This window comes from Capsella rubella, unplaced genomic scaffold, assembly GCF_000375325.1.
Source record: "Capsella rubella cultivar Monte Gargano unplaced genomic scaffold, Caprub1_0 scaffold_3, whole genome shotgun sequence".
Taxonomy (NCBI): Eukaryota; Viridiplantae; Streptophyta; class Magnoliopsida; order Brassicales; family Brassicaceae; genus Capsella; species Capsella rubella.
In genome coordinates, this window is record NW_006238921.1 from 13,630,480 (window position 1) to 13,642,764 (window position 12,285).

Sequence of the window (12,285 nt, forward strand, 5' to 3'; positions counted from 1 at the left end):
CACTTTTGTACATTATGAATTTATGATCAATAAATTTGACATTCCATATGAAAGAAAAAAAAAAGGATAATCAACTTTTATTTTGCAGTTAACCGTATTGATACGATCTGCCCAAATCCTTCAGTTGTATTTTCCTATTCGAAAAAAAGGCAAAAGCTAACCCCAAAATCAGAATAGGTAATTTACCTAAAACGCCAAACAGAGCAATAAGGCCCAAATTAGGCCCATTACACAAAAGTCTAGAGAGGGTTATAAATATACAAAATTGACTCTCTAAAAAGCCATTCCTATTCCTCTGCCTCTCTCTCGCTTCTCCAGTTATCCTCTTCAAGTCGACTCCTTTTTTGCTACACAACAGTCTACAGGTTCCTGTTTCTTCTTCGATTCAATTTTTTTTTCTTTCGCCTCATATTAGGGTTTGTTTCGACCTAAAGTGTACATCTTTGATATAGAATTCGCAAAAGTAATTTGATTAGAAATTCAAATTTCGATGTTTACGAAACTAAATCCAATTGATTAGCATCCTTGTTGTTTGTGACAATCTAATGGTGTTTTCTATTTTCAATCTGGGGTGTAGCAATATAAAGTTTCGTTTTTGATGTATCGTTGGGGTTTTTAGTTGATCTGATCTGATCTCTCTGTTTTGTGTCAATGAAAAGGTTCGAGCTTTAGAAACAATGGCGGCCTTCCCCAACCTTAACTCTGACGCTGGATTAAAGAAGCTCGACGAGCATCTTCTCACTCGCAGTTACATCACTGGGTTAGATTATACTTCTGTTTTCTAACTGTGTTTGCTCTGATAAGATTAGATCCTAATTACTTTCCTCTCTGTGTGCATGTTAATGTTTATAGGTACCAAGCTTCAAAGGATGATATCACTGTCTTCACGGCTATTTCAAAGCCCCCAACTTCAGAGTATGTGAATGTATCTCGTTGGTTCAACCACATCGATGCCCTCTTGAGGATCTCGTAAGCTCCATTGCCTTCTATTGTTTACCATTTATATATGGATCAAAGTATTTGTCCGTTTATGTTATTTTCTTATATCTTGTCTCTATTTACAGAGGTGTCTCTGCTGAAGGAAGTGGTGTCACTGTTGAGGGATCATCACCTATCACAGAAGAGGCCATTGCTACTCCCCCTGCAGCTGAGTCTAAGGTACCTTTGATTGTTTCTATGGTTTCTCATAATGTTCTTCTTAAGTTGTACATCAGGGAGATTCATGTGTATGTATAATTCTAGGATACTGCTGTTGATGAAGAAGATGATGATGATGTTGACCTTTTTGGAGAGGAGACCGAAGAGGAAAAGAAAGCTGCTGAAGAGAGAGCAGCTTCTGTCAAGGCATCTACGAAGAAGAAGAAGGAATGTAAGTTTTGGTTTTTGCCTTACACTCCGTAGTTTTTAATCTTTCGAAGATGTCTTGGATTTCTCATTTGTATTTTCTTAACTTCATCAGCCGGAAAGTCATCAGTCTTGATTGATATCAAGCCGTGGGATGATGAGACCGACATGAAGAAGCTAGAGGAAGCTGTAAGATCCATTCAGATGGAAGGATTGTTTTGGGGAGCATCAAAGCTTGTCCCAGTTGGTTACGGTATCAAGAAGTTGCAGATCATGTGCACCATTGTCGATGACCTTGTGTCTGTTGACACCATGATCGAAGAGCAACTCACTGTTGAACCCATCAATGAATTCGTTCAGAGCTGTGACATCGTTGCATTCAACAAGATATGTAAGTTTCATGAACCTTTTCTCTACTGCCTAAATTTGTTTGATAAGATAATCTGGCGTGTAACTTACTGTGGATATTGAATTGAACCATAATGCAGGAGCATGGAGAAAAGCTTGGAGAAAGGTCTGTTTATGTTGTTGTTGTCATCTTCTTCTTCTTCTTCTATATCCAATTTTCAAAGTTTCTGTTATCTGTTTTGAGTCTACTATGTGGAAAGGCTTTGCTATCTCTGATTCCTACATATCTCAAATATACGAGAATCTTAAGTTTGAAACTATCGTTCCAGATTACATTGAATTCTAGATGACTAATTCGATTTGGAGAAGTGGTTTGATTTCTCCTCTTTCTATATAAAAAACAACTGTTGTGTCATAGAAAATGTGAAGCAAGAATCCATGCAAAGCACGCAAGATTTACAAAAAGTTTTATAGTAATGAGAAATCCAAAACGAAGGCAATGGGCGTGACGGAAGATTTTATGTAGTTTTCTACAGCCTCGTCTTCTTTTTGTAGTCTTTGGCGAAAATTTTTAAAAAGATGGTAGGTTTCATATGGGTAATGCATGTGATTGCTCAAGTTTGATTATTGTTTAGAAGACTATAAAAAGGAAGGGAATGGAGAGGGCTTTTGATAGAGGAGAGTCTCGATGGAGATATTGGTGAGAATGTCAAGCTTTGTGATGCTCTTGTTAGTTTCTAGTGCGGTGTTGTTGCTGTTGAGCTCAAGCTCTGTTCACGGGTTGAGGTATGGACCCGTGAAGAGGTTCTTTGATAGTAGTGATCAATCTTCCGTTTTGGATTCCAACAAAACGTTTCAAAGTGAGCAAATTAAAAAAGCTCGAAGAATGCAACAAGGTAACGTAGAAGGAGACTGTGGAGATTGTAGCGGTGGAGATGAAAGTTTTAGTGGTTGTAATGGAGCAGGAGGAAGTCCGGGAGAAAGCGGAAGAAGGGGTCGTGGAGGAGGAAGACGCCGAGGAAGAAATGGCAAAGGAGATGGGAAAGGACAAGATGATCACAATGGTGGAAAAGAAGATTGTAATGACCATAAGAAGAAGAAAAGAGATGATAGTAACAACGGTGATGGTGTTGGGATTGGTATTGGTATAGGTGTAGGAAGTGAACCTAGCCCTGGATCCGGAGGTGAACCTAGCCCTGGATCAGGAGGTGGTGGAGGTGGAGGTGGAGGTGGCGGTGGCGGTGGACCTGGTGGTGGAGGTGGAGGAGGAGGAGGTGGAGGAGGTGGTGGTGGAGGCCTAGGAGATGGATATGGATATGGCCGTGGATGGGGAAGTGGATATGGAGGCGGAGGCGGAGGAGGATGGGGATGGGGAGGAGATAGCAACGGAGGAGGATGGATTCCGGGAAACGGCGGTGGTTGTTGGTTTCCCGGTTGTGATAAGAAGTCAACGAAAGGTCAACATTAATCAAACATACAATTATAAAGACCGTTTTACACTTATCTACTATTGCCGTGACTTTTTTTTTTTCAATATGGATTCTTTTTGTGAGATGCTTCTGATTAGATATGCAATACAAAGAAAATATTTCTATTTGCTCTTGTTTACATCATTTCTCTATTTTGATAAAAGATTATGAAACACCCTCAAATTTGGAAATCTATATTGATAGATTGATGATATGTAAACAAAACGTGAAGGCCAAAGAGTGGACATGGTCGTAGTAACGTTAGGTTGGAGTTGTGTTAAGTAAAGAGAAGTTGGAAAGTGGGTGGAATGGTAGATCAATTTAATAAAAACTTTGGTTATTTTAAGACTAACTAATTAAAGAGAAAAGATTAGGCTTTCAAATTAGCTTTTTGACCATAATAGCTAGGCATTTCAAATGGTATAATTAAAATTTGTGCTTCCTTAGCTAAATAGAATACTAAATACATCCGTACAGGGATGGCAGAGTAGCCAATAATAACTTATCAACCTCATTTATTGGAATTTACTGCTATAGTGTATATAGACAATCCCTAATCATGCATAGGCACGTTACACAATTAACAAAAAAAAAATAACGTGTCATGAGTAGTCTTTTTCATATTCAATTTATCAATTGACAGTAAAAATGAAAAACAAATTATCCATTTTTGTTATTCACAAAACTTTTACTGTGGTCGCACATTTACAATATACTCTTAATCTCTTATTAATCTATTACGTTCGTTTATCTAGCTAGCTACTTCAACTTTTTCACGTATTTGAGTTCTAGATAATCTTGAATCAAAAGTTTGTTTATAGATATTTTTCTAAACAATTACACTAAGCATGCATACCAAGAAATAAAAATAAAGAAAGTTGAAAAGTTGATGTAATATAATTAAGTTCTTGGTGGGTTCTCATTGTGAACCAGGTATTAACATTTTTTGCTAATCTTGATTATACAAAATTCCTTTAAAGACATGACCAGCTATGCCCACTGTCGTCTGATATGCATATTGGCAACTTCCATCATCGTCGGCACCACTCATTCTAACGCATCGGAAAAGTGCATCCGAGATCACTTCCTCTGGAAATGTTGCATCTCGAGCTCCCATCTCTAACCCTTAACATATTACACATAGTTAGTGCAAATACTTCACAACAAAACCTATGTCAAATTCTAACAAGAACACAATGTTTATTGTTTCAATACATATATTTTTACCTTATTTTTACTTTTTACATCATTTTGTAATATATGACTAATAAAGAAAAAAGTGATGCATTAATGTCTTATAAAAATAAAGATAAAACTACATATTTTTTAAAAAAGTGATGCATTGTCTTATAAAAATAAAGGAAAATTAGTATTCATTTACTTAAAAGAAACCAAAAAAAAAAAAGAAAAACAATTATGAAACAAACAATATGAAAAACTATAACCAAACCTGATGAGTCTAAAGTAGCCGGTTGATCAGTCTCTCTATACGGTTTCGGGATGTTCCCAACTCGGTCGGCACCGGTGATTGGGTCGGAGGTAGGCGTCTGTATCCGCTGCTGCCGCTCACGGCGTTTGGCGATGGGGATCCACGTGCTCCTCACGTGAATGGGACAGTCGAGCCCGTGGCTCTTGCAGCAAGTTCTACACCGACCGTGAGTGCAACCTTTCTTGGCTTGGTTCCCACAGTCTTGACAGCTTATGGTTAAGGATCTCGATGACGTGGTCAAATCACAAACGTCCATCTGACCCGGATATAGATCGAGGCTTGGCTGCTGCCATATATGATTGTCGTGGACGTGGTGGCTAGTGCTCGTGCTTGGGTTATTATTATTTGTGTTTCTGTACCAAACCCAATTCGCCTTTTGTTGATTGTCTTCTTCGTTGTTTCTTGATGATCCTATCCCAGCCATTTCAAATTTTTTGACCTAGCTCTCCTCCTCTAACCCTAATCTTGAGTTTACAGTATCCACCATAACTCACAAACCCTAGTTACCATGAAGTCTTGAGCTTCTGATACCTCCGGCCACGTCGCCTTTTTTTTCTTCTTTTAATGATCTTTCTTAAAAACTCAACCCCTCTCCGACGATCATATTGTTTACTTTCATAGCGGTCCCCTTCTCTCTACCTCATCAGCTCATCTTTATCTCTTTCGTTCAGTCATTACTAGAACTCGTCTCACCGACCATAGCTTGCCATGTGGCAGTGATTGAACTGGAAAGAGTTGCACATGGGTTGTGTCCTAAAAGTCATATATTAAATATACATCAATCCTATATCATATGATCTTAACTATTCACATAAAGATTTTAGTTAAGGTAATCTACGAATTCATACGACAAATAATTTACAAGTTGTCGTAAATTTAGGTTTCTTTTCTTTAAAAACTAAATCAGTATATATAACTATGCACATGCAATCATTCACATTCGAGATTTTCATTGCATTTTAAATTTCAGTGATGAGACAGAAACTATGTAAAGTATTCTTCACTAATTATTATCTTATACTTCAATATATGTTTTTAAATTTATAATTCGAAGCTTCAAAATATTATAACTTTTATACGGGACGACGTACGGAGAAGCATGTTACTCTAATTTGTATAGTGTGGCGATTCATGGGAACATAGCGCCACCTAGGTGTCCTTTTAATTATGCTCTTTTTTGTATCCATCCCCACTATTCTCCATTAAGTTGGGTTAAATTAATATGAGGATAAAATCATAAGAAGTAACTTATTTTTAGAATAGAAATATAACAACACTCAACCCTTAATTTTAGTGTCATCTAGCTTTTGAGTTAATACTTTCACGTGTATGATGATGAGCAAGGAAATTAGTATATTCCCGCAGACAAAAAAAATACAAAAGTCGTTTTAAATTTAATTTTGTTATTTGAAAAAAAAAACAGAATAGATAAAAGAGGGATACGATAGTACCGGAAGAAATCAATTTGAGCGATTTTCGAGTCTATTTGTTTTATATATTCTTGATATACTCTTGATAATCATATTAACTTCTTTTTTTTTCTTAATTTTATCCAAAGTGTGAGATCTCGAGAGATATCAAAAAAGATCTTTCATTTCACAAATGTATTCTCGATATATGATCAAACTAAGTATTATTATTCATTTAATTTTAGCTTGAATTGCGAACAAAAATATCAATATTGTTCTTAACAAGATTTTGGAATAATTATTTGAATATTTGAATAAGGTTATTTTCTAAAAAAATAATTGAATTATCGGAGAAAAGCTAAATGATGTACGATAGTCGAATTATTAAATGAGAAATGATTTTCACATTTCGTTAAATGAATAAAATCCAATACAATCTAAATAAAATTTAGAGAAAAGAAAACTAAGCAAAACCTAAGAACACTAACTAAGTTCTGTTGTCTCATCCTCCGGCAAGTAGTATCGGTTCTTCAACCAAATAGAATCCGCAATAACAGACTCGTCATCTTTGTTCCTATGCCAAGTATAATGGGCATGAGTCCGGTTCTTTATCTCAAGCATAGCGTGTCCAAAACTCGCCTCCCTAAACGCTGAGTAACTTGGTTGCGGATCCGTGTAACTACATGAAAACAAATTAGAGTAAATCAAAAAGAAATTAAAAGAAAAAAGTTTTAATCAAAGTCAATATTTATATTTTAAACCTGTTAGCGAGTCCTTCTATGTTACCACCATCTCCAATGGTAATGTAAACCGGAGCATTTTGATCTTTAACCGGAGTACTCAATCCATCAGTGATATTGTACTTAATGTTGGAGACACGCTCTGAACGCTCGTAGGCATGAACATGACCAGCAAAAACAACATCGACTTTGCTTTCGACCAACCATGGCTCGAAGGTAACTCTCATACTCTCACCTTCCATATAGTGATAGTTGTTGCTGTTGTACCATGGGGCATGGACGATAACAATCAGCCAAGGAGTCTCTGAGCGGTTTACTTTCTTGAGCTCATCCTGAAGCCACGAGTTCTGAGGCGTGTACTTGTCTATAATAACGTGTCATAAATGAAAATAATTAACATTGTGATATTAAAACAAAATATAGTAGAGTACTGCGAGTATTAGATCGTACCATAAGCTGAGTAAGAGGAGAGTACGATGATGTAAGCGGAGGCTCTTTTGATTGAGTACCAGAGGGGAGAAGTACTCTGTGAGGCTTTGTAAGGAACATGGTATCGGTTCAAGTACGGCTTGAAGGGTTGTGTCTCTCCCTACAAGAGGATTCAACGTTTAAACCTTGAACCTAATATATAATGTAATGTTCTTTTATGGAGAAAGGTTAGATATCAATTAGATCTTACTAGCCACGCGGCGTAATCAATCTCGTGGTTCCCTGCGGCCCAGATCCAAGGCTGATAGGCTGCGCTTGGTTCCACAAAACGACCATATGAATCCCATTTCCTTTGGTCGTGGTTAGGAGCGTCATCAGCGTAAGACAAGTCCCCGGCGAAAAGAACAGCTTGGCCTTTTGGGTTCGACATGTAATTGTACAATGTCTGGTTCGAGGCAAAGGTCTGTCCCAAATCACCTATAAAAAATAAGTAACCGAGTCAACATTAGTAAAATTAGATTCAAAACATTAAATAAAAGGTACTGTTGATGAATTTATGAATCTTGTATATGGACTACGTACCTATAACACCGAATGTGTAAGGAACATCTGGACCGACCTTTGGTGGAGTCATGAAGTTGAACTGTCTAATGGAGCGACCAGTTCCAAGCTCGTAGAAATACTTAGTATCATACTGCACACAAAGGAAATAAAGGTTAATATATATTCAAGAACCCTATCTAGCTAGATAGATAACTTGGGAGACAAGTCAGAGTAAAAATGTACAAACCTCAAGCCCTTTAATGGTAGCGTGGTGAAGAAAACCAGATGTGTAATCGTGGAAACTGTAGGTCGACGTTGACGCAATAGCACTCATCTTTACACTACCATTAGTATCAGCGCTCCAGTAGCTAACGACATCAGAACCATCATCCATCTGAGGCGTTACCCACGAGATAATCATACCTCGGCCAGAGTGATCTCCTTGTGTGATGTGAACCTGAAATAAATGAACAAGAGTTCATAAGTTACCATGTGATAAAAGAAATAGATCAAAACGTAAAAAAAGTGATTCTATATAGAGTAAGTTTGAGAATCACTTGTTCGGGAGCGTTTAACCCGGCGGGAGGAGGAAAGGTTTCGAGTGGCATTTCTTCAGATGGCTCAGAGACTCTGACATAGGTACTGGTGACTCCGGCGTGGCTCACGGCAAAGATGCTTAGCAACACGACCGCAGAGCAAACGAGTGCTAAACAATTCAACTTCATTTTGAGTTTGTGTTTATAGAAATCTAATAGTGTTTTGCTTTGTAAATGACGGATGTTATGATAGTGATCGGTGTTTATATAGCGAAAAAAGAATGCTATAGGTATATTCCAGTTAAAATTCTTGTTAAAGATTTTATTCCAAAAAACAGTTTTTTTAAAATATTCTAAGAATCATTCCCGTTTGTTTAAAGATGTTTTCGTTTAAGATTTTTTTTTTCTTAATTACTAATGCTATTTAAAATATATTTGATCTTACTTTATTCAAAATATTCTACGAATCATTTTAGTTTGTTTAAAGATGTTTTTTTTTTGTGTAAGGTTTTTTCTTAATTAATAATGCTATTTAAAATATTTTTAAAATCCATTTTTTGGTGGGAATATATAATATAAATCTTTCAATTTGGTTTTAGATAGAGCAAATCTTAACAGAATTACAGAGATGATCAATTTATTTTTTTCTTTTTACAACATACATACAGTAGTACATATACAATAAAAAATGTATGAACTCTTGAGGGAGAGACCAACAAAAATGTGTGAACAATAAAAATCTACAAGAAAATACAATTTTTAATTCTATATATACAACAATAAAAAGGTGAAATTTCTCAAATCTGATTGATATGAAATCACTAACCCCATAATAATTTATCTATGCTTAAAAATAATAGACGTATTAAGAGTTTCCATTTGGTCTCTAACAAACGTAATTATATAAATAAGTAAATAACCTTTTCATTATAGAGATCAAATCATTTAAACTCACAAAATTCAAATTATTACACCACGAAATCCATGAAAACTCATACAAAATAAATTAAGAACACAAACATAAATACTTTTTAAATCTTCAATTTTATTTCACCCATTCAATATTACAAAATCAAGAGTTATTAATCTTCCTGCAATTCTTCCTGATCTCACCACTCGAGCCTGTCAAGGGAGAGATGTTTCCCATCTTGACCATCGATTCTGCGAACTGCTCAAAGAACTCTTCTTGATCCTCTGCATACTTCTTAACAAGCTCTCTCGATTGTTCATTGCTAGAGAACAAGACTTCGTCGGAATTTAACAGTCCCATGTTCTCGATCAAGTTCTTGAAGTAGCTGTTATCAAACCTCCCGGCACTGTTGATGTCAAGCTCCGACAGGTTCTGATCCCCACCGGACTTAGGGCACCTTTGGCGCAAGTTAGCAGCGTAGGATTGCTCTAAGGTTGTGTCGGGACTTCCGTTTCCAGATTGGTTGTAAAGTCTTTGTCTGAAACTTGTGCATCTTGAGAATCCAATGGTGTGGCTCCCTGAATAAAATTTGGGTAAGGTTATGATAAAACTGTCTTTGAAGGTTTAACGTTAGCTTCAAATGCAAGTAAAGTAATATTATGGCTTGTGTGTGAAGTAAGCTTACCGGAGAGAGCAACAACGTCAGTGAGGTCAAGACCTTGATTGTTAAATCTCGATACAATTGTGTTGAAAGTGTTGTTAGGTGCAGGGATGTTGTTGTTTGATCCACTCAAACTTGCACTTGTGGAATCTCTTCTTCCCAAAGGAACCGTCCAGCTTGGTCCACCAGTCTAAACACAAACCAAACCATACCAAATCAGATCTTGAAAATTTTGAATAAGCAATAGAGACAGAGGCTTAAAAAGAAAATGACTTACAAGAACAGAGGAGTCTCTAGCAGCTAGAGTTAAGGCGTCAGCACAAGAAACAGTGTTAGGGCATTCACTCTCCAATGCAGCTTTGATCTCGTCAACAACTTCATAGCCGCGAGCTGATCTACTGTTAGGGTTTGAGTTCTTCTCAGTAACAATATTCCCACTGGTGTCTAAAAGCAACGATCCATCACAACCCTACACAGTTTCAATCAAACAGTTTAAGTATAAAGATGATTCTCAACATTAGTAGCTAACTTGTTAAGAAAGTTACTTCAAAAAAAAAAGACTCATGCAGTACCTGAACGAAACAATCGTGGAAATGGAGCCTCATGAGAGAAGCAGCCATACGAGTCTCCCTTGAAACAGCTTTGGCTACAACTGACCTTACGATCTCCTCGGCTCTAGGACATGAGCTGCGGTAGAAACCTGGAAAGAGATTCCCTCTCTCACTGCCGCCATAGTTAGTCTCGTCGTCGCAGATGCAGAGAGTAAGAGCGTAAGTGAGATAAAGAAGAACGAGAAAGCTTCCGATTCTTGCCATTGTCATGTTCTTGCTAAAGCTAGATATATCAAGAAAGAAGAAAGGAGATAGATGACTTTGTGATGGTAAGAGATATTGAAGAGGAGAAGAAGTATCGAAAGTATATATAGGCGAGAGAGTTCGTGGATTCTGGCGTCATGGAGAGGAAAAAGCAAACGCTATAAGAGTCGGTACCTTGATTGGAGTCAATTCATTACTAATAAGTAATTAAAAAAATGACAATATGTATATTGTAAAATATGGTTTGAATTCAAAGAGACTACAAAATCTTGGGTTTGGTATCCAATAACCCAAGCTTGCATGAGTTGTTTGACTATTTCACCTCCATATTGTAATTATATAGTAGCTTTTATTGTTATTAAGGTTTTTATAAAGTTATTAAATTTAGTTTTGATTGGGCCAAAATAGAACCAAAAGTTAAAAGTGGTGATTAAGATCGGTTAAAACCATCTCCGATGTATATTTCTATTTTTTCTCTAAAATAAAGCATTGATTTGCTCCAGTTTATTACTTTATACTCTAAAATAGAGGTAGTGTAAAAATTGAGTAGAGAATAGAGTTACTGTAAATATAGAATAACTCTATAATTTACTCTATTTTAGAGCAAGATAGTAGAGTTGGAGCAAATTTTACTTTAAAATAGATTGAAGTTGAAAATACCCTAACAAGAAATTTGTGAAGAAACACTAATTATAAAATAATCATATAAATGGAAAATGGTGATTTGGTCAGAGATCTTATATGTGTTATTTTACTTGACACTTGAGATTTAAGCCTAACTATAGTACTAAAGAAAATGCCTTTGTGTAGTTTTACTTAGTCGTACTTTAATATAAGTATTAGTCTCTAGCAAATATGTTTGTGAAGGTTTAACAAGTCTTCTTTTGTATGATAAAAAAGACAAAAATATTGAGTATGAACAGTTTCTAACTGCTCTTTTGACAAAAACGTGAACACAAATCTTATATAATATAACAAGGTTTTTTCTAACTTTTCACTACGTTACGACATTTGGCGCTCTCTGTTGATGACATGTGTCATCCTTTATTTTCAATTAATTTTTTCCATTTTTATTTTTAACTAAAACATTTATATCAATCTTAATTCCAAATAACCATATAATTAGGTAAAAATAAAAATAAAATTATTATGAAAAAATTATGAGTAAAATTATTAATTGGGATCAAAATTCATTTCTCTAAAGCAAAAGATATAACAAAAGTTTTAAAACAAAATCATATATTGCATATGATATATCACATATATATGTATATATGATTTACTATCACATAATTAAAAAATCTATTTTACATAATTTTCTTACATTTTATTTAAATTTTCATCCATCATATTTATTTTATTATAAAATACTCTGTTCTTTTTTCACTTTAATGATGGAAGAAACTTAAATAAAATGTATGCAAATTGAGTAAAATAGATGTTTTAATTATTTGATAGTAAATCAACAATTGTGGGAGTTAATTCTTATTAATTTGTGTTGAATAAAATTGAGTAGAGAAATATAGTTAATGCAAATTTTTATAATTTCAGTTCTTATATTAAAGTGTGAGTTAAATGTAGAGATCTAATTA

The 12,285-nt window shown here is 35.4% G+C and overlaps 5 protein-coding genes across 5 annotated transcripts; 2 read left to right on the forward strand and 3 right to left on the reverse strand.

Annotated features, from left to right (window-relative positions):
- The first annotated feature begins 289 nt into the window (after window positions 1-289).
- LOC17893070 (elongation factor 1-delta 2) lies at window positions 290-2,025 on the forward strand. Its single transcript, XM_006298403.2, has 7 exons — window positions 290-365; window positions 660-760; window positions 853-969; window positions 1,065-1,158; window positions 1,243-1,369; window positions 1,460-1,735; window positions 1,833-2,025. Coding segments are annotated over exons 2-7 (699 nt in total). The 5' UTR covers window positions 290-365; window positions 660-677; the 3' UTR covers window positions 1,835-2,025.
- Window positions 2,026-2,380: 355 nt separating this feature from the next.
- On the forward strand, window positions 2,381-3,160 carry LOC111831556 (putative glycine-rich cell wall structural protein 1). Its single transcript, XM_023786182.1, has 2 exons — window positions 2,381-2,915; window positions 2,967-3,160. The coding sequence occupies exons 1-2, from the start codon at window positions 2,381-2,383 to the stop codon at window positions 3,158-3,160; spliced, it is 729 nt and encodes a 242-aa protein (XP_023641950.1).
- Window positions 3,161-4,023: 863 nt separating this feature from the next.
- Window positions 4,024-5,251, reverse strand: LOC17891782 (protein SHI RELATED SEQUENCE 4). Its single transcript, XM_006296674.2, has 2 exons — window positions 4,612-5,251; window positions 4,024-4,286 (listed from the first exon to the last, which is right to left on the reverse strand). The coding sequence occupies exons 1-2, from the start codon at window positions 5,072-5,074 to the stop codon at window positions 4,111-4,113; spliced, it is 639 nt and encodes a 212-aa protein (XP_006296736.1). The 5' UTR covers window positions 5,075-5,251; the 3' UTR covers window positions 4,024-4,110.
- A 1,291-nt stretch (window positions 5,252-6,542) lies between these two features.
- On the reverse strand, window positions 6,543-8,496 carry LOC17892597 (purple acid phosphatase 5). Its single transcript, XM_006299538.1, has 7 exons — window positions 8,329-8,496; window positions 8,019-8,228; window positions 7,811-7,922; window positions 7,479-7,705; window positions 7,250-7,388; window positions 6,821-7,163; window positions 6,543-6,738 (listed from the first exon to the last, which is right to left on the reverse strand). The coding sequence occupies exons 1-7, from the start codon at window positions 8,494-8,496 to the stop codon at window positions 6,543-6,545; spliced, it is 1,395 nt and encodes a 464-aa protein (XP_006299600.1).
- A 765-nt stretch (window positions 8,497-9,261) lies between these two features.
- LOC17892932 (peroxidase 15) lies at window positions 9,262-10,749 on the reverse strand. Its single transcript, XM_006299638.2, has 4 exons — window positions 10,451-10,749; window positions 10,156-10,347; window positions 9,903-10,068; window positions 9,262-9,795 (listed from the first exon to the last, which is right to left on the reverse strand). The coding sequence occupies exons 1-4, from the start codon at window positions 10,697-10,699 to the stop codon at window positions 9,380-9,382; spliced, it is 1,023 nt and encodes a 340-aa protein (XP_006299700.2). The 5' UTR covers window positions 10,700-10,749; the 3' UTR covers window positions 9,262-9,379.
- Between the last annotated feature and the right edge of the window lie 1,536 nt (window positions 10,750-12,285).